Source organism: Notothenia rossii (genome assembly GCF_949606895.1).
Source record: "Notothenia rossii genome assembly, chromosome: 6".
In the NCBI taxonomy this organism is placed as follows: Eukaryota; Metazoa; Chordata; class Actinopteri; order Perciformes; family Nototheniidae; genus Notothenia; species Notothenia rossii.
Genome location: NC_136909.1, coordinates 883,219 through 904,793, shown reverse-complemented (window position 1 = coordinate 904,793; position 21,575 = coordinate 883,219). Strand labels below are relative to the sequence as shown.

General features: G+C 46.6%; 1 protein-coding gene across 2 annotated transcripts; it reads right to left on the bottom strand.

Moving 5' to 3' along the window:
* Positions 1 to 5,010: 5,010 nt before the first annotated feature.
* Positions 5,011 to 21,569, bottom strand: chek2 (checkpoint kinase 2). 2 transcript variants are annotated; one of them, XM_079687695.1, is made up of 16 exons: positions 21,435 to 21,569; positions 20,837 to 20,975; positions 20,032 to 20,344; positions 16,465 to 16,589; positions 16,245 to 16,377; positions 15,585 to 15,675; positions 14,622 to 14,718; positions 14,341 to 14,394; positions 14,108 to 14,172; positions 12,905 to 13,004; positions 11,308 to 11,394; positions 10,230 to 10,393; positions 6,877 to 6,992; positions 6,526 to 6,611; positions 6,207 to 6,266; positions 5,015 to 5,383 (listed from the first exon to the last, which is right to left on the bottom strand). In XM_079687695.1, exons 2-16 carry the CDS (start codon positions 20,849 to 20,851, stop codon positions 5,252 to 5,254), a joined length of 1,638 nt encoding a protein of 545 aa, XP_079543821.1. In that variant the 5' UTR covers positions 20,852 to 20,975; positions 21,435 to 21,569; the 3' UTR covers positions 5,015 to 5,251. The 2 variants fall into 2 exon arrangements, with proteins under 2 accessions (XP_079543820.1, XP_079543821.1); XM_079687694.1 differs by having other exon boundaries at positions 5,011 to 5,383; positions 16,245 to 16,589; positions 21,435 to 21,564.
* Positions 21,570 to 21,575: the final 6 nt, after the last annotated feature.

Here is a 21,575-nt window from a genome sequence, read left to right as displayed (position 1 = left end):
TCCATGTCTTCTCTCAGGCTAGAACACATCTAATCCACACCCAGGAGTTTACTTCACTAACTGTGTCTGTGTCTGACAATCAAGATCTTTAAGGTCTCCTGATGCTGTTAGCTGTTAGCTGTTAGCTCTGTTAGCTCTGTTAGCTGTTAGCTGTTAGCTCTGTTAGCTCTGTTAGCTGTTAGCTGTTAGCTTTGTTAGCTGTTAGCTCTGTTAGCTGTTAGCTCTGTTAGCTGTTAGCTCTGTTAGCTGTTAGCTGTTAGCTCTGTTAGCTGTTAGCTCTGTTTGCTCTGTTAGCTCTGTTAGCTGTTAGCTCTGTTAGCTGTTAGCTCTGTTTGCTCTGTTAGCTCTGTTAGCTGTTAGCTCTGTTAGCTGTTAGCTCTGTTAGCCGTTAGCTCTGTTAGCCGTTAGCTCTGTTAGCCGTTAGCTCTGTTAGCCGTTAGCTTTGTTCGCCGTTAGCTCTGTTCGCCGTTAGCTCTGTTAGCCGTTAGCTCTGTTAGCCGTTAGCTCTGTTAGCTGTTAGCTCTGTTAGCCGTTAGCTCTGTTAGCCGTTAGCTCTGTTAGCCGTTAGCTCTGTTAGCCGTTAGCTCTGTTAGCCGTTAGCTCTGTTAGCTGTTAGCTCTGTTAGCTCTGTTAGCTGTTAGCTCTGTTAGCTCTGTTAGCTGTTAGCTCTGTTAGCTGTTAGCTGTTAGCTCTGTTAGCTGTTAGCTCTGTTAGCTGTTAGCTCTGTTAGCTGTTAGCTCTTATAGTCCAGCAGATATGTGAAATATCTGAAAGATTGTGCTTTTGATGACATAAACATGAACATTGGCTCACTGTTAGAGCATGCCCTAAGGAAGATGTTTGGCTATAGGGCCATCGCATATTTGACCAGTAGCTTAGGATCTAGACCTCCTAGGATGAGCAACGCAGTGGTACTATTTACAACATGCTAGCATGTAGCTAACTGCATGTATCTGGTATTCAGGGAACAAAATACACAGTAAAAGCATCAACATATGTATTTTGGTGAAGTAATATATGGCAGGCATCCTCAAAGTCCGGACTCCGGTCCGGATCCGGACCGAACGACAACTGTCTCTGGACTTTGAGCGAAATTATACTTTTCATATGTATTATCTGTATTATCTGTGTTATTTTTGAGACAACGCAACGAGTCAAAATTCTCCGTTGTGTACAAACAGCGCTCTATCTGTCTGTCTGTCTGTGTGTGTCTGTGTGTGTCTGTCAATGCATTGGTCCAATCACATTCAGCATCCCGTCAGCCTTTTTCCCCCCCCCACCAACAGTCTGCGAATCAGAGGCACAGTAGGGCGGGTCTTCACGGAATGCGGGTGGGAAAAATGTGTGTTTAAAAAAAAAAAAGTCAGAGCGAGAGTTAACAGCTCATCTAGTTGCATCTGTACTGTAGCTAGAAGCCTAGTTTCACCTACCGGGGACCCCGGGGTGGCATGGGGTGGCAACTGCTACCCTAAAAATAGGCCTTGCCACCCCAGCTGCCACCCCAGTTGGCAGCTTTGTTTTGAAAGAAAAGTTGTGGCTCATCGGACATTTATGAGAGAACGTCTCTAATGTCCGAGTGCAAGTGAATGCAGCACAAGACACACGTCTTGTAACGCACGTCAACCCATGGCGCGAGCGTTGAAATATGATTGGCGGCGATTTCATTTGAACGGTACGGCGCAAAACGAGAAGCATTCGGACCATAGACTGATTCGGACCCAAGTACTGAAGGAATTAGTTATTTGCGGTCTACAATGACAGAGAAGAGACTGTCAAGTTTGGCTGTACTCAGCATTGAATCAAAACGCACTAAAGCTTTGGATCTTACTAATTTTGTGAGGCGTTTTGCTGAACAAAATGGTAATCGCCGCATTCAGCTGTAATAGACATGATGCTCTGCTCACGGGATGAGCATACAAAACTGTTAAGATGATGACCTTACGTGTTTTTTCTTTGTGGGGGTCTGCCCCCAAAAAACTGTTCTAAGTCCTGAGAAAGTCAAATAAGACGGTGTGTAAAACTACACTGCCCAGCCAAAAAAAAGTAACCACTTTTTTTTAACTAGGCCAGTAGGTAAGGACTTTCCACTGGATAATAACTGAAGTATAAAATAATGCATGACTGAAGTGATGGAGACCATGTTTGAAGGCAAACAAAAAGAGGAAATGACAGGTCAAATAAAGCAAATCCCCCTCTCAGATTCCACAGCAACCAGAAGAACATACATACTGGCTGGTGATTTGATTAATCAGCTTTGTGATGGAATAAAAAAATGCACAGTGCATTTCCTTAGCTGTGGATGAGTCCACTGGCACCACTGACAATGCTCAGTTGCTGGTGTTTGTGAGTTTTTATGATGAGGCAAAGGGGGAGTTTGTTGAAGATCTGTTGGGCCTGACGAACCTCAGTGGACACACAAGGGGGCAAGACATTTATAAAGCAATAATGGGAATGCTGAATGAAAGAGGGTGCGGCTGACTTTATTTATAACTGTGCAGCTCTGCGACTCTGAGGGATCAAGCACAGACGTAATAACAATGAAAACTGCTGCACACAGATTATTTTTGTTTTTGCAACCTCGTGTTAAGAATCTTGTTGCAATTGTTTAAAATGTTGAATGACCGTAATCATCGGACCTTTGTCTTATTAAAAACATTTTTTTGGACCTTTAACATTTGTATTTGAGTACCCCTGCATAATATATATGTAATATTACAGGTTTTCAACTAAATGCAGAGTTGGTTCTGAAAACAGTCCACCACAGGGGCAAAGGGCAGGGTACTGAATTGCTGCCTTGACACATTTGCACTGTCCACTGCACCCCTTTCTGCATCCACAGTGGAGGAGTTCTGGTAATGTGGTCCAGTAAACTTCCCATCCACCTGTGGCCTTCCTCTCCCACCCCCAGTCACCTTGGGATGGGAGTTCAGGGACTGCAAACATCCTCTGTCCCCAGCAGGGACCAGCTTGTGTTGGGGGGAGTCCTTCAACTGTTCTACCTTTCTGGGTGAAGAGCTGCTTTTCTTTTTTCACAACAACGAAAAATACTGGCAATGAAATGAATTGACACACCAAGCTTTTTTCCTTCTCACTGCTCTACAATGTCTTTGCTTCTTTATTTGTATTCCGGATGGACCCCTCTCGTTCTGTTCCTCTGATCTTTAATAACAGATAGCACATTATCAGATGGCTGCACTTTGGTTAACAGACTAACATTGATTTCCTCCATTTATAAATTGGCTCTGTAATTATTCCATAACCTTTTCTCCTCTATCCCCTAACTCGTCTTCCTATACAGATGTTACTTACTATCTATCTAGAAAAATGTATCTGGTTGATTTTTTATTTCAGGATTGAATGTTCAGACCAAGGCCTAAAACCTGGCATTTCATAAGAAAGTGACCAAATGTAATATTGGATCAAACACTACACCAAATGGACAGACACAGATTAAAGTGAAGTCCTCTGGTTTGTCTCTAGAGTCTAACTGCCATGAGAACAATCAGATCTATGTTCCACAATCCGCCACTAGATGTCGCTCATTGTACCAATACGGTTTATATAATACAGATTACCACAACAGAGCTGTGAAAATGAATTTCCCCGGGGGGCAATACATCTAATCTAAACTAATGTAATGTTCAATCCCATACTTGGCGATTGAGAACATACATTCCTAACTTACCTCGTTTAAAGTACTTCTGTTTTAATACTATGGATTTAGTTGACACTACTAGCCGAGTTTCTTTTGTCCAATATCTCGCGGGCAGGTACATTAAATTAGAAGTAGAAGAAGAAGTAGTAGAAGAAGAAATACGCTAACGCTACAAAAAGGCACAACAGTGTTACTCTGTTTTTAGTGACATGTAACATTTTATTTTACCTTGCTCTGTTTTTTAACGCACATTCAAAAACGGGAGCATTTTCGTGAGTTTCAACCGGGTACCGGCCACCGGAAACGGGGACTTTGCCTGAAAAACGGGGACGTTTTGTTCGCCCATCCGACTGTAGCCTCATCCCAATACCCCTCCTCGACTCCTCTCTTCCCCTCCTCCGGGACTTGACCCAGAAATCGATCAAGACACGCCATTTTGAAGGACGTCCCAATAGCTGAAATGCACACGGAGGAGTCGAGGAGGGCTGAGGGAGGAGGGGTGCGGGAGGAGACGAAAGGGAGGATACACGCGAGCAGACTACGCGGAAGTGTTTTCACTACTCGCGTATAAAAGCCTGAGGACTCCTTTAGCCTCATCCCAATACCCCTCCTCAACTCCTCCTTTCCCTCACTCGCATCCTTCCTTGCATCTTAGCTCCGCCTCTGTAAGAAGCGAGCGAGAGACACGAGGAGGTGACGCGAGGACAAAGCAGTCCTCAGGTATTCATTGGGATGTCCTCGTTCACTCAAACGTCACTCTTAAACGACGTCTGTTAATGATGACATGTGCACAGCTGTATCCCCTCTCATCGGGCTGAACTGAAGGACCCTTTAGAACCGGACCATTTCTGGTTAAATATTTATTTAAATGAAACTTTCTCTTGTTAGTCAAGGAATTCAATGTATGATGGTTCCTCCTGCTTTTGGTTTCCGTTTTGGTGTCAAATGTAGCCTACATTTAAATTAAACATAATGATAGTAATGTGAAAGCCTTTTAGAAATGAACATAATAATTCCCACGGAGCTGTGAGCACTTATACATTTATGTGACGCTTTTCCACTCATCTTCCAGTCGGTTTTCCTCTGTTGAAATGGACCAGCTGTGAAGGTGGGGGCGGTGCCAGCTGTGAAGGTGGGGGCGGGGCTTTTATACGCGAGTGGTGAAAACACTTCCGTGTAGTCTGCTCGCGTGTATCCTCCCTTTCGTCTCCTCCCTCACCCCTCCTCGACTCCTCCGTGTGCATTTCTGCTATTGGGACGTCCTTCAAAATGGCGTGTCGTGATTGATTTCCGGGTCAAGTCCCGGAGGAGGGAAAGAGAGGAGTCGAGGAGGGGAAGAGAGGAGTCGAGGAGGGGTATTGGGATGAGGCTACAGACTTGTGTTTAAGATGAAGTTCAGGGAGGATGTTACACACTTTATTACTAAAAGCAGGAACTGATTCTTTATGGCTGTTGACATTGTAAATATCTTAGTGATGCAAATGTTTTTCGTTGTCTCAAAAAGAATAACATTTGATTTTAAACCTGAAAATCAAATGGAGGCAGAAAGAGTGAAAAATAGGAACATTTTTATTACAAAACTTAATATAACTTTATTTACAGTTGGTCCTCTGCAGGGGGCGGGTCTTGGTCCTCTGCAGGGGGCGGGGCTTGGCTCCTTTTTCCTGAAGGAACTTCCTCTTCGTCTTCTTCACGCCGTCGCTTCCTGCCAGTGGCTGACTCCGCCTCCTGGGGGGGGGGGGGCAGGTTTATAATGTGTTTGTGTGTTCAGAGGTGGGAAGTATTGGAGTACAATACTCCAACATATATATTATTTAGATTCATAGCGTGCCTATTGATTTGAACACGATCCGTGTATCCATCATTTCCTGGTCTTCTCTAAAGAAGAGGGACCAATGGAAACGTTGTCATGTTGCCGTTGGTCACCATGGAAACATTCATTAGCTAAGGATGACATTATTGTTCTATTAATATAAAGGGAGGTCAGGTACTCTTTAAAACAGCTGCTAGTTATGGGTACTTTTTACTGAAGTACATTTCAAAGCTCTTTACTTTGACTTGAGGAAAGAAGTTTAGTCAGTACTTCTACTTTCACCAGAGTATTTTTAAACACCAGTATCTGTACTTCTACTTGAGTAAAGGATGTGTGTACTTCTACTTGAGTAAAGGATGTGTGTACTTCTACTTGAGTAAAGGATGTGTGTACTTCTACTTGAGTAAAGGATGTGTGTACTTCTACTTGAGTAAAGGATGTGTGTACTTCTACTTGAGTAAAGGATGTGTTTTGCCATCTCTGTGGTAAACTCACCTGTGCAGCCGAGGCCCAGTGCATAGAGACGCAGAGGAGAAGAATAAGAAACAACCCCATCTGCCTGTCCTTCTGTCTCTCTCTCTGTCTCTATGTGTCTCTCTCTCTATCTCTCTCTCTCTCTCTCTGTGTCTCTCTCTGTCTGATAGACGAGTATCTGTACTTCTACTTGAGTAAAGGATGTGTGTACTTTTGCCATCTGTGTGTGTGTGTGTGTGTGTGTGTGTGTGTGTGTGTGGTTACCATGGCAGCAGCATCAGGGGGGAACATCAGTGTGTGAGCCGTTAGCTGCATCTCATCATCCTGAGCACAGAAACACCAACACTGCAGACTACATTTCCCATCATGCACATTGACAAACTACAAACAACTCTTAAATGTATTAGTTGGTGATTAAAAATGGAATAATATAATGATACAAAAGCTACTCTGCATACTTTTAAAACTCAAGTATATTTGATATAGCAGTACAGTTTGTCAGAAGTATTATATTGAAGAATGAAGGCTTTGCGCTCCAGGAAATATTGATGATATATAAATATGTGATAGAGAAGCAGTGTACCTGCATCCAGGGGTGCTGCAGAGCCCCCTCTATGGACAGCCTATCAGAGGGCTCCACCACCAGCAGCCTGCGCACCACGTCCTTAGCTACACACACACACACACACACACACACACACACACACACACACACACACACACACACACACACACACACACACACACACACACACACACACACACACACACACACACACACACACACACACACACACACACACACACACACACACACACACACACACACACACACACACACACACACACACACACACACACACACACACACACACACAGCAGTGGGAATAGTAGCAGTGTAGCAGTGCAGTAGTATATAGCGGTGTAGTGTTACCTTGGGCGGAGACGTGTCTCCACTTGGACGGCACCATGGTGAACTCTCCTCTGATGATCTGCTCCGAGATCGACTGACGACCAAAGCTCTCATGAAAGGGAGGGTAACCACACAGACTGAGAGACAGACAGGTGAGAGACAGACAGGTGAGAGAGAGACAGGTGAGGGACAGACAGGTGAGAGACAGACAGGTGAGAGAGAGACAGGTGAGAGACAGACAGGTGAGAGAGACAGACAGGTGAGAGAGGGAGACAGGTGAGAGACAGACAGGTGAGAGACAGACAGGTGAGAGACAGACAGGTGAGAGACAGACAGGTGAGAGAGACAGACAGGTGAGAGAGGGAGACAGGTGAGAGACAGACAGGTGAGAGACAGACAGGTGAGAGAGACAGGTGAGAGACAGACAGGTGAGAGAGACAGGTGAGAGACAGACAGGTGAGAGAGAGACATGTGAGAGACAGACAGGTGAGAGAGACAGACAGGTGAGAGAGGGAGACAGGTGAGAGACAGACAGGTGAGAGACAGACAGGTGAGAGACAGACAGGTGAGAGAGACAGACAGGTGAGAGAGGGAGACAGGTGAGAGACAGACAGGTGAGAGACAGACAGGTGAGAGACAGACAGGTGAGAGAGACAGGTGAGAGAGGGAGACAGGTGAGAGACAGACAGGTGAGAGACAGACAGGTGAGAGACAGACAGACAGACAGGTGAGAGACAGACAGGTGAGAGGAAGACAGGTGAGAGAGGGAGACAGGTGAGAGACAGACAGGTGAGAGAGACAGGTGAGAGAGACAGACAGGTGAGAGGGAGACAGGTGGAGACACACAGGTGAGAGACAGACAGGTGAGAGACAGATAGGTGAGAGACAGACAGGTGAGACACAGACAGTTTGAGAGAGAAAGACAGAAAGGGGAGAGACAGACAGGTGAGAGACAGACAGTTGAGACAGACAGGTGAGAGGGAGACAGGTGGAGACACACAGGTGAGAGACAGACAGGTGAGAGACAGATAGGTGAGAGACAGACAGGTGAGACACAGACAGTTTGAGAGAGAAAGACAAACAGGGGAAAGACAGACAGGTGGAGACAGACAGGACAGTCCATTCAGAAAGCATTTCAAAGACAGAACTCGCTAACCGTGACTCAGCCTTTACGCTAACCGTGACTCAGCCTTTAAAGTTTACGCTAACCCTGACTCAGTCTCTACGCTAACCGTGACTCAGTCTCCACGCTAACCGTGACTCAGCCTCTACGCTAACCGTGACTCAGCCTTTACGCTAACCGTGACTCAGCCTCTACGCTAACCGTGACTCAGCCTTTACGCTAACCGTGACTCAGCCTCTACGCTAACCGTGACTCAGCCTCTACGCTAACTGTGACTCAGCCTCTACGCTAACCGTGACTCAGCCTCTACGCTAACCGTGACTCAGTCTCTACGCTAACCGTGACTCAGCCTCTACGCTAACCGTGACTCAGTCTCTACGCTAACCGTGACTCAGCCTCTACGCTAACCGTGACTCAGCCTCTACGCTAACCGTGACTCAGCCTCTACGCTAACCGTGACTCAGCCTCTACGCTAACCGTGACTCAGTCTCTACGCTAACCGTGACTCAGCCTCTACGCTAACCGTGACTCAGTCTCTACGCTAACCGTGACTCAGCCTCTACGCTAACCGTGACTCAGCCTCTACGCTAACCGTGACTCAGCCTCTACGCTAACCGTGACTCAGCCTCTACGCTAACCGTGACTCAGCCTCTACGCTAACCGTGACTCAGCCTCTACGCTAACCGTGACTCAGTCTCTACGCTAACCGTGACTCAGCCTCTACGCTAACCGTGACTCAGCCTCTACGCTAACCGTGACTCAGTCTCTACGCTAACCGTGACTCAGTCTCTACGCTAACCGTGACTCAGTCTCTACGCTAACCGTGACTCAGCCTCTACGCTAACCGTGACTCAGTCTCTACGCTAACCGTGACTCAGCCTCTACGCTAACCGTGACTCAGCCTCTACGCTAACCGTGACTCAGTCTCTACGCTAACCGTGACTCAGTCTCTACGCTAACCGTGACTCAGTCTCTACGCTAACCGTGACTCAGCCTCTACGCTAACCGTGACTCAGCCTCTACGCTAACCGTGACTCAGTCTCTACGCTAACCGTGACTCAGTCTCTACGCTAACCGTGACTCAGCCTCTACGCTAACCGTGACTCAGTCTCTACGCTAACCGTGACTCAGCCTCTACGCTAACCGTGACTCAGCCTCTACGCTAACCGTGACTCAGTCTCTACGCTAACCGTGACTCAGCCTCTACGCTAACCGTGACTCAGCCTCTACGCTAACTGTGACTCAGCCTCTACGCTAACCGTGACTCAGCCTCTACGCTAACCGTGACTCAGTCTCTACGCTAACCGTGACTCAGCCTCTACGCTAACCGTGACTCAGCCTCTACGCTAACCGTGACTCAGCCTCTACGCTAACCGTGACTCAGCCTCTACGCTAACTGTGACTCAGCCTCTACGCTAACCGTGACTCAGCCTCTACGCTAACCGTGACTCAGTCTCTACGCTAACCGTGACTCAGCCTCTACGCTAACCGTGACTCAGCCTCTACGCTAACTGTGACTCAGCCTCTACGCTAACCGTGACTCACCCTCTACGCTAACCGTGACTCAGTCTCTACGCTAACCGTGACTCAGCCTCTACGCTAACCGTGACTCAGCCTCTACCCTAACCGTGACTCAGCCTCTACGCTAACCGTGACTCAGCCTCTACGCTAACCGTGACTCAGCCTCTACGCTAACCGTGACTCAGTCTCTATGCTAACCGTGACTCAGCCTCTACGCTAACCAGGGTTCATTCACTTTTTCACCAATGATTTTCGATGACTTCTCCAGGACCTTTATCTAATTTTCCATGACCAAAACAATTACTCTTCTCAGCGGTTCCACTGAAAATGGTTTATTTGAACATGGAACAGGAAAACAAGGTCTGCATATGAAACATGTTGTGCCTATCTGAAACAAATCCAATAGGCTAGCTTCTACAGGCTAAAGCAACTCACACCTCACCAGCAAAACACCTCCTCAGTTAAAAGCCACTTTACGTTTCATTACTATACCATACAGTATTTATTATCATTATAGTATTACTATTTCGGCGATTAAATCAAATATAAACTATATTTGATGCAATTTTAGTCACATTTCCATAACTTTGGGGAATATATTGTTTTCCAGGGCCTGGAATTTGCATTTTGAATTTCCATGACTTTTCCAGATTTGTAATGACCGTAGGAACCCTGAACTATGACTCAACCTTTTTCTGCAGGTTATTGATCTGAAGGGGGCGGGGCCTACCAGACGAACAGCAGCACCCCCAGGCTCCAGCAGTCCACCGCCAGGCTGTACCCTGTGGTGGAGGCCTGGGTGAAGACCTCTGGAGCCAGGTAGGAGGGAGTCCCACACAGAGACCTCATCAGCAGGCTCTCCTCCAGGATCCTCGACTGGTTGAAGTCCGTCACCTGGGGGGACAGGTGAGGAAGAGGAGGATGCTGTGTGTGAAAGGGTGTGGGAGGACGATGAAGGTGTGTGTGATGAAGATGAAGGTGTGTGTGATGAAGATGAAGGTGTGTGTGATAAAGGTGTGTGAGATGAAGGTGTGTGTGATGAAGATGAAGGTGTGTGTGATGAAGATGAAGGTGTGTGTGATGAAGATGAAGGTGTGTGTGATAAAGGTGTGTGTGATGAAGGTGTGTGAGATGAAGGTGTGTGTGATGAAGGTGTGTGAGATGAAGGTGTGTGTGATGAAGGTGTGTGTGATGAAGATGAAGGTGTGTGTGAGGAAGATGAAGGTGTGTGTGATGAAGATGTGTGAGATGAAGGTGTGTGTGATGAAGATGAAGGTGTGTGTGATGAAGGTGTTTGTGATGAAGGTGTGTGAGAAGAAGAGGTGTGTGTGATGAAGAGGTGTGTGTGATGAAGATGTGTGAGATGAAGGTGTGTGTGATGAAGATGAAGGTGTGTGTGATGAAGGTGTGTGAGATGAAGGTGTGTGTGATGAAGGTGTGTGTGATGAAGGTGTGTGAGATGAAGGTGTGTGTGATGAAGGTGTGTGTGATGAAGATGAAGGTGTGTGAGATGAAGGTGTGTGTGATGAAGGTGTGTGTGATGAAGGTGTGTGTGATGAAGGTGTGTGTGATGAAGGTGTGTGTGATGAAGGTGTGTGAGATGAAGGTGTGTGTGATGAAGGTGTGTGTGATGAAGGTGTGTGTGATGAAGATGAAGGTGTGTGAGATGAAGGTGTGTGTGATGAAGGTGTGTGTGATGAAGGTGTGTGTGATGAAGGTGTGTGAGATGAAGGTGTGTGTGATGAAGATGAAGGTGTGTGTGATGAAGGTGTGTGTGATGAAGATGTGTGTGATGAAGGTGTGTGTACCTTGATGAGACAGATGTCTTCGTGAGACGACAGCAGGATGTTCTCTGGTTTCAGGTCTCTGTGTATGATCCCCTTACTGTGGAGATACTACACACACACACACACACACACACACACACACACACACACACACACACACACACACACACACACACACACACACACACACACACACACACACACACACACACACACACACACACACACACACACACACACACACACACACACACACACACACACACACACACACACTTTAATTTAGCCCAGGATTAAATCCCGGGCTAACTTAGTCCCAGGTAATTTAGCCCAAGATTTACTAAGCCACGGGTTAACGTTTCCCTGAGTTAGCTAACCCCAGGTTAACTAAACCCAGGTTAACTAAACCCAGGTTAACTAAACCCAGGTTAGCTAAACCCAGGTTAGCTAAACCCAGGTTAGCTAAACCCAGGTTAGCTAAACCCAGGTTAACTAAACCCAGGTTAGCTAACCCCAGGTTAACTAAACCCAGGTTAGCTAACCCCAGGTTAGCTAAACCCAGGTTAACTAAACCCAGGTTAGCTAAACCCAGGTTAGCTAAACCCAGGTTAACTAAACCCAGGTTAGCTAAACCCAGGTTAGCTAAACCCAGGTTAACTAAACCCAGGTTAACTAAACCCAGGTTAACTAAACCCAGGTTAGCTAAACCCAGGTTAACTAAACCCAGGTTAGCTAAACCCAGGTTAACTAAATCCAGGTTAGCTAAACCCAGGTTAGCTAAACCCAGGTTAACTAAACCCAGGTTAGCTAAACCCAGGTTAACTAAACCCAGGTTAGCTAAACCCAGGTTAACTAAACCCAGGTTAGCTAAACCCAGGTTAACTAAACCCAGGTTAGCTAAACCCAGGTTAACTAAATCCAGGTTAGCTAAACCCAGGTTAGCTAAACCAAGGTTAACTAAACCCAGGTTAGCTAAACCCAGGTTAGCTAAACCCAGGTTAACTAAACCCAGGTTAACTAAACCCAGGTTAGCTAAACCCAGGTTAACTAAACCCAGGTTAGCTAAACCCAGGTTAACTAAATCCAGGTTAGCTAAACCCAGGTTAGCTAAACCAAGGTTAACTAAACCCAGGTTAGCTAAACCCAGGTTAACTAAACCCAGGTTAACTAAACCCAGGTTAACTAAACGCAGGTTAACTAAACCCAGGTTAGCTAAACCCAGGTTAGCTAAACCCAGGTTAGCTAAACCCAGGTTAGCTAAACCCAGGTTAACTAAACCCAGGTTAGCTAAACCCAGGTTAGCTAAACCCAGGTTAACTAAACCCAGGTTAGCTAAACCCAGGTTAGCTAAACCCAGGTTAACTAAATCCAGGTTAGCTAAACCCAGGTTAGCTAAATCCAGGTTAGCTAAATCCAGGTTAACTAAACCCAGGTTAGCTAAACCCAGGTTAACTAAACCCAGGTTAGCTAAACCCAGGTTAGCTAAACCCAGGTTAGCTAAACCCAGGTTAACTAAACCCAGGTTAGCTAAACCCAGGTTAACTAAACCCAGGTTAAATAAACCCAGGTTAACTAAACGCAGGTTAGCTAAACCCAGGTTCAAATCCTGCAGACTCACCTGGACGGCTCGCAGCATCTGATAGAAATACAGTTTGGTGACGGACTCACTGAGCTGCTGCTGAGACTTTACTCTCTGGAACAACTCTCCCCCCTCCATGCTGAGAGAGAGACAGACAGACAGACAGACAGACAGACAGACAGACAGACAGACAGACAGACAGACAGACAGAGATAGAGACAGGCAGACGGACGGACAGAGAGACAGACAGACAGACAGACAGACAGACAGAGATAGAGACAGGCAGACAGACGGACAGAGAGACAGACAGACAGACAGACAGACAGACAGAGATAGAGACAGACAGACGCATAGACAGAAAGACAGACAGACAGGCAGACAGACAGGCAGGGAGAGAGACAGACAGACAGACAGACAGACAGAGATAGAGACAGGCAGACAGACGGACAGAGAGACAGACAGACAGACAGACAGACAGACAGACAGAGATAGAGACAGACAGACAGACAGACAGACAGAGATAGAGACAGGCAGACAGACGGACAGAGAGACAGACAGACACACAGACAGAAAGACAGACAGACAGACAGACAGACAGAGATAGAGACAGGCAGACAGACGGACAGAGAGACAGACAGACAGACAGACAGACAGACAGACAGAGATAGAGACAGGCAGACAGACGGACAGAGAGACAGACAGACACACAGACAGAAAGACAGACAGACAGGCAGACAGACAGGCAGGGAGAGAGACAGACAGACAGACAGACAGACACACAGACAGAAAGACAGACAGACAGACAGACAGGCAGGCAGACAGGACGACAGAAAGACAGAGACAGGTGGACAGACAGGCAGAGAGACAGACAGACAGGCGGACAGAAAGATAGAGAGACAGGTGGACAGACAGGCAGAGAGACAGACAGACAGAGAGACAGGTGGACAGACAGAGAGACAGACAGAAAGACAGAGAGTCAGGCAGAGAGACAGACAGAGAGACAGACAGACAGACATACAGACAGACAGAAAGAAAGAGAGACAGACAGACAGAGAGACAGAAAGACAGACAGACAGACAGAGACAGAGAGACAGAGAGACAGACAGACAGAGAGACAGAAAGACAGACAGACAGACAGAGACAGACAGACAGAGAGACAGAGAGACAGACAGAGAGAGACGGACAGACGTGAATGTGATGTAATACAATTATTTCAATGTGTTTATTTCAGTTTTCACTCACAGCTCCAACACGATGTAATAACTGTCCTCCGTCTGATAGAAGTCCTCCGTCTTTATGAGACAAGGCTACAGGAGACAAGGAGATGAGACAAGGACAGGAGACAAGGACGAAAGGAGAGAAGACGAGGAGACAAGGACACAAGGAGAGGAGACAAGGCGAGGATAGAATGGGTTGAGTTATCGTTCTACAAATGTCCTTGACACTAATCTCTTCTTCGTTGGTGTCAGACTCACGTGGTCGATTCTCTGCAGGATCTCGATCTCCGTCTGAGCGTTTCGTGTCGCCGTCTGTCATCAAACACAGTCACATGATCACAATCAGAGCCTGCCATTGGTCCATCAGGGAGTCACACATGTTCAGATGCCATGCTTAATAATGTTTGTCGTTTTTTTACCCTCTCTACCTCCGATACAGTGCACTCAAGAAGGAAAGAAGGAAACGAGGAAGAAGAGCCCTCAGCCAATCAGAGAGCAGTTGAGAGAGGACTCAGCCAATCAGAGAGCAGATGACTCACCCCTTCAGACTGGAAGTTCTTTTTGTTGATTATTTTCACAGCAAACTTCCTGCAGGACGACCTCTCAAAGGCCAGTTTGACTTCTCCACACACTCCCCTGAAACACACACACACACACACACACACACACACACACACACACACACACACACACACACACACACACACACACACACACACACACACACACACACACACACACACACACACACACACACACACACACACACACACACACACACACACACACACACACACACACACACACACACACACACACTAAGGCCCAATCCCAAACCACTCCCTCGACCATACCCCTCCGTGACGGAGTGAACTCAACGAGGCTCCCTCCTGTCAGATGGAGGGAGTAAATACAGCAGAAACAGGAAATGCCGTAACTGTATGTAACAACGGTTTCAAATCAGCATCTCTTAGACAAAAAGCTTAAATTAATAACTCAAATAAAACTCCTAACATATTTCATTGTGTTACTTTTTTGTAAAGCTCATTTAGTTTTAAACCTGATGTTTAGAAGCTTCTTAGTTTTTGCAACAGTCTGTGAATATACACAACTTTATAATAAAATGTAGACATTTACCTTTTTCTAGACTAAACACACAGGTATGATCCTAAGTTAAAACATATGAGGTTATCATGAGGTCGTTAACATCGCAGTTTATCAGTGGATGTTTGCTGGAACTACTTGTTAACAGCTTGTTTCCTGACGGACACACACAGCGTGACTCCGTTCAGGCAGAGACCGGTCTCAAGTCAGAGGGCTTGATAGCCCACTCCCCCTCCATACCGCTCCACACTCGTTGATTAGGAACAGCACTTAATATGGCGGACCCTCCGCGCGAACGCGCAAACGAAGGGGTAGGGTGTAGGGGGCGGTTTGGGAAAGACCCTTAGTATTTCAGGGCACAGGAAGTGACATCACAGTGTGCACGGGGTCAGACTCACGTGCCGATGCGTCGAGTCAGCAGATACTTCTCCTGAAGTTCTTTAGGTAAACTGGACTGATCGTCTGACATCAGATCGATGAAGACGAAGACTGCAGACAGATAGACAGACAGACAGACAGACAGACAGAGAGACAGACAGACAGAGAGACAGAGAGACAGACAGTCAGACAGACAGACGGACAGACAGACAGAGAGACAGACAGACAGACAGACAGACAGACAGACAGACGGACAGTCAGACGGACAGACAGACAGACAGACAGACAGACAGACAGACAGACAGACAGACAGACAGACAGACAGACAGACAGAGAGAGAGAGAGACAGACAGACAAGCACTTTAGTCTTAATGTACATGATGTAATTTCATATTCTCTTCTTGTACATATCATTCTATTTACATGTATACAGACTTCTTGCACTATTTTGTATTTTATTATATATGTTGCATTGTTGGAGGAGCTCAGACTGAAGCTGCTGAGCCTATGATGATAACACCTTTGAATGTTGAGTCTTTGAATGTTGAGTCTTTGAATGTTGAAACTTTGAATGTTGAGTCTTTGAATGTTGAAACTTTGAATGTTGAAACTTTGAATGTTGAGTCTTTGAATGTTGAAACTTTGAATGTTGAGTCTTTGAATGTTGAATGGTGTCTGACCTTTGTTTCGCGGCTCAGCCAGAGCGATCACGGCGTTGTTGACCAGAGGAAGCTTCTTGTCTTTCCCGATCCGAATACCATCCACAAACGTCCCGTTGTTACTGAGGTCCACCACAAACACCTCGCTGCCCTCCTGGCAGACAGACAGGCAGACAGACAGGTTCCCGTCACATGATCCCGTCTCATTGATGCATAGATGATAAACAGGAAGTGACCTCACCCTGTAGATCCTGAAGTGTCTCTTGCTGTAGATTCTGAACTTCTTGGATTCTGCGTCGTCCGGATCGTTCAGAACGTAGTTACAGTTGGAGCCGCGTCCGAACAGGTACTGGTCCTCGAAACAGTCTCCAGACAAACAGTCAACAACAGAATTAGTAAACAAACAACAGGATTAGTAAACAAACAACAGGATTACAGAGTGTGATTTCTGATATTTATTAAAGATTATAACCACTGGTAAACAAACAGGTCAGGACACCATTCGGGATAAAACTACGTTAGTTTGAGAGCTAAACGTACATCCAGTGTAAGACCGGTGCTAACTCAAGGACTAGTTCTCACTTCCTTTCCTCTGTTCTGAAGGTCAATGGGTCTCTGAATGTGTTTTTGGTTGTTCTCCTGAATTAAGGTCTGTGGTAAACACGAGCTGAACAGATTTAAAGGCTTTGTTCTACCACATAAAATACAGTAAATACATCACTGGTGGATTTAGCATTCTGACTTTTTTCTCAAAATTATTAAAAATTAAAAATTCAGATTTTTTTCTTAAATTCTAAAGATTCTTACTTTTTTCTCAAAATCTCAAAATTCTTACTTTTTTCTTAAAAACAAAGTGTTATCTCACCGTCGCTCCTGAAGACCTGTGTTAGTGTTAGCTCAGTGTTATCTCAGTGTTAGCTCAGTGTTAGCCCTGTGTTAGCTCATTGTTAGCTCAGTGTTAGCCCTGTGTTAGCTCAGTGTTAGCTCAGTGTTAGCCCTGTGTTAGCTCAGTGTTAGCTCAGTGTTAGCCCTGTGTTAGCTCAGTGTTAGCTCAGTGTTAGCCCTGTGTTAGCTCATTGTTAGCTCAGTGTTAGCCCTGTGTTAGCTCATTGTTAGCTCAGTGTTAGCCCTGTGTTAGCTCAGTGTTAGCTCAGTGTTAGCCCTGTGTTAGCTCATTGTTAGCTCAGTGTTAGCCCTGTGTTAGCTCAGTGTTAGCTCAGTGTTAGCCCTGTGTTAGCTCAGTGTTAGCTCAGTGTTAGCTCAGTGTTAGCTCAGTGTTAGCCCTGTGTTAGCTCAGTGTTAGCTCAGTGTTAGCTCAGTGTTAGCTCAGTGTTAGCTCAGTGTTAGCCCTGTGTTAGCTCATTGTTAGCTCAGTGTTAGCCCTGTGTTAGCTCAGTGTTAGCTCAGTGTTAGCCCTGTGTTAGCTCAGTGTTAGCTCAGTGTTAGCCCTGTGTTAGCTCATTGTTAGCTCAGTGTTAGCCCTGTGTTAGCTCATTGTTAGCTCAGTGTTAGCCCTGTGTTAGCTCAGTGTTAGCTCAGTGTTAGCCCTGTGTTAGCTCAGTGTTAGCTCAGTGTTAGCTCAGTGTTAGCCCTGTGTTAGCTCAGTGTTAGCTCAGTGTTAGCCCTGTGTTAGCTCAGTGTTAGCTCAGTGTTAGCTCAGTGTTAGCTCAGTGTTAGCTCAGTGTTAGCCCAGTGTTAGCTCAGTGTTAGCTCAGTGTTAGCTCAGTGTTAGCTCAGTGTTAGCCCTGTGTTAGCTCAGTGTTAGCGCAGTGTTAGCCCTGTGTTAGCGCAGTGTTAGCTCAGTGTTAGCTCAGTGTTAGCTCATTGTTAGCTCAGTGTTAGCCCAGTGTTAGCTCAGTGTTAGCTCAGTGTTAGCCCTGTGTTAGCGCAGTGTTAGCCCTGTGTTAGCGCAGTGTTAGCGCAGTGTTATCTCACCGTTGCTCCTGAAGCCCTGTGTTAGTGTTAGCTCAGTGTTAGCTCGGTGTTAGCTCGGTGTTAGCTCAGTGTTAGCCCTGTGTTAGCTCAGTGTTAGCGCAGTGTTAGCGCAGTGTTATCTCAGTGTTAGCTCAGTGTTAGCTTAGTGTTAGCCCTGTGTTAGCTCAGTGTTAGCTCAGTGTTAGCCCGGTGTTAGCTCAGTGTTAGCTCAGTGTTAGCCCGGTGTTAGCTCAGTGTTAGCTCAGTGTTAGCTCAGTGTTAGCTCAGTGTTAGCCCGGTGTTAGCTCAGTGTTAGCTCAGTGTTAGCTCAGTGTTAGCTCAGTGTTAGCTCGGTGTAAGCTCGGTGTTAGCTCAGTGTTAGCCCGGTGTTAGCTCAGTGTTAGCTCGGTGTAAGCTCGGTGTTAGCTCAGTGTTAGCCCGGTGTTAGCTCAGTGTTAGCTCGGTGTTAGCTCGGTGTAAGCTCAGTGTTAGCTCAGTGTTAGCTCAGTGTTAGCCCGGTGTTAGCTCAGTGTTAGCTCAGTGTTAGCTCGGTGGAAGCTCGGTGTAAGCTCGGTGTTAGCTCAGTGTTAGCCCTGTGTTAGCTCAGTGTTAGCTCAGTGTTAGCTCAGTGTTAGCGCAGTGTTAGCGCAGTGTTAGCTCAGTGTTAGCTCAGTGTTAGCTTAGTGTTAGCCCTGTGTTAGCTCAGTGTTAGCTCAGTGTTAGCCCGGTGTTAGCTCAGTGTTAGCTCAGTGTTAGCTCGGTGTAAGCTCGGTGTTAGCCCTGTGTTAGCTCAGTGTTAGCTTAGTGTTAGCCCTGTGTTAGCTCAGTGTTAGCTCAGTGTTAGCCCGGTGTTAGCTCAGTGTTAGCTCAGTGTTAGCTCAGTGTTAGCTCAGTGTTAGCTCAGTGTTAGCTCAGTGTCAGCCCGGTGTTAGCTCAGTGTTAGCTCGGTGTTAGCTCGGTGGAAGCTCAGTGTTAGCTCGGTGTTAGCCCGGTGTTAGCTCAGTGTTAGCTCAGTGTTAGCTCGGTGGAAGCTCGGTGTAAGCTCGGTGTTAGCTCAGTGTTAGCTCAGTGTTAGCTCAGTGTTAGCCCTGTGTTAGCTCAGTGTTAGCTCAGTGTTAGCTCGGTGGAAGCTCGGTGGAAGCTCGGTGTTAGCTCAGTGTTAGCCCTGTGTTAGCCCTGTGTTAGCTCAGTGTTAGCTCAGTGTTAGCGCAGTGTTAGCGCAGTGTTAGCTCAGTGTTAGCTCAGTGTTAGCTTAGTGTTAGCCCTGTGTTAGCTCAGTGTTAGCTCAGTGTTAGCCCGGTGTTAGCTCAGTGTTAGCTCAGTGTTAGCTCGGTGTAAGCTCGGTGTTAGCCCTGTGTTAGCTCAGTGTTAGCTTAGTGTTAGCCCTGTGTTAGCTCAGTGTTAGCTCAGTGTTAGCCCGGTGTTAGCTCAGTGTTAGCTCAGTGTTAGCTCAGTGTTAGCTCAGTGTTAGCTCAGTGTTAGCTCAGTGTCAGCCCGGTGTTAGCTCAGTGTTAGCTCGGTGTTAGCTCGGTGGAAGCTCAGTGTTAGCTCGGTGTTAGCCCGGTGTTAGCTCAGTGTTAGCTCAGTGTTAGCTCGGTGGAAGCTCGGTGTAAGCTCGGTGTTAGCTCAGTGTTAGCTCAGTGTTAGCCCTGTGTTAGCTCAGTGTTAGCTCAGTGTTAGCCCAGTGTTAGCCCAGTGTTAGCCCAGTGTTAGCTCAGTGTTAGCTCAGTGTTAGCTCAGTGTAAGCTCAGTGTTAGCTCAGTGTTAGCTCAGTGTTAGCTCAGTGTTAGCTCGGTGTAAGCTCAGTGTTAGCTCAGTGTTAGCCCAGTGTTAGCTTAGTGTTAGCCCAGTGTTAGCTCAGTGTTAGCTCAGTGTTAGCTCAGTGTTAGCTCACCGTGGCTCCTGAAGCCCCGGGCCATGGGCAGCAGGCGGCACCAGGGCTGAGGCTCTGGCTCCTCTGGGACGGAGGACAGAGTGACAGGGATGGTGTCGACGCTGCTCAGAGTCCCAGAGCCGCTGGAGGAGGAGGTGGGACCGCTGGAGGAGCTGGAGCCCTGCTGGGTCTTAGACTCGGACTTAGCCTGGGTCGGGGACTGGGTCGACGACTGGGTCGAGAGAGCCTGGGACAGGGACTGGGTGGACTGGGTGGACTGGGTGGACTGGGTATGATCCGCCTCATGTGGAACCTCTTCAGACATTTTCCAGCTCTGAAAGGTAAATAGGTAGGAAGGTGTTAGAAACATCTCCCTGGTCCCCGGCTTGAGCTTGAATCTCTGATCCATGTATCTGTGATCCTCTCCAGAATGGAAGGAGTCATCACATACAGAGCATCAACTAGTTCCTGAACAGTGTCCTTCACATGCTGATATCCAAGAGAGGGAGTTCCACAGTCACAAGATGGAGGAATAGAAAGCAGTATTCAATGTTTACTTCAGATTAGCTCCACGTCAGAAATGAGCATGCTTGTCATATGTCTCTCTCCATAGAGGCTGAATCATCATGTTAATCACATAGCTATCATATGCCTCAAACAGTCCTGATGCTCTTCTAGCTAATCACACATCCTGTCATGTTCACAGCTACAGTTGATACCTTTGTTATCATGTTGCTCTCATGTTGGAAGAGGACATTCAGGATTTTCACAACAGAAGCTTTTTACTTTGTTATATTTATGGGTTTAAACCTAAACAGATATTTACCTGCAGCTGTTTCATCAATTTGTTAATGTTCCTGCTCCTCGAGAGTTAACGTGTTACTGAGAGTCAGAAAGAACCTTTCAGCTTCACAGAATACAGCTTGCTTCTGTTCCTGAAGCTTTAGGTACCACGGAGGAAATACCTGCAACGATAGATATAGACATATCAAACATAACTTCTACTTTTACTCAGGTACCAGATCTCAGTACTTCTACTTTTAATCAAGTACTTCTCCCTAACCTTGATAACGGTATCAGAGACTGATCTGGGACCAGAACCAGCTTCACTAGTCCCGCCCCCAGCTGTCACTCACAGCTGCTTAGAGATGTACACACATCCTTTACTCAAGTAGAAGTACAGATACTCGTGTTTAAAAATACTCTGGTGAAAGTAGAAGTACTGACTAAAGTTCTTTACTCAAGTATAGAAAGTACAGGTATTTGTGTTAGAAATGTAAGAAGTCAAAGTAAAAAGTGGTCAGAAAAATAAGTAGTGGAGTAAAGTACTGATACCAGAAACATGTACTTAAGTACAGTAACAAAGTACTTGTACTCCTCTACCTCCCTCCTCTGCAGCCGCAGCAGGGAGCCTCTGGACTCACCTGAGCTCGGTCCTCTGAAGGTAAACACACCGGGACATGTGCACTTGCAGTGGGATCCGCGCGCTTCCGTCTGCCGTCTTCTCCTCTAATGTCATGTGATCGTCCCAGCCAATGAGAGCTCAGAACACCAGTCACGTAGAT

Excerpts from the sequence above, each read along its gene's own strand:
- chek2 (XM_079687694.1), bottom strand. Across the intron at positions 6,612-6,876 it reads GAGACACGTCTCCGCCCAAG|CTAAGGACGTGGTGCGCAGG; the intron begins GTAACACTACAC and ends GTGTGTGTGTAG. Across the intron at positions 5,384-6,206 it reads CCCCTGATGCTGCTGCCATG|GAGGCGGAGTCAGCCACTGG; the intron begins GTAACCACACAC and ends CCCCCCCCCCAG.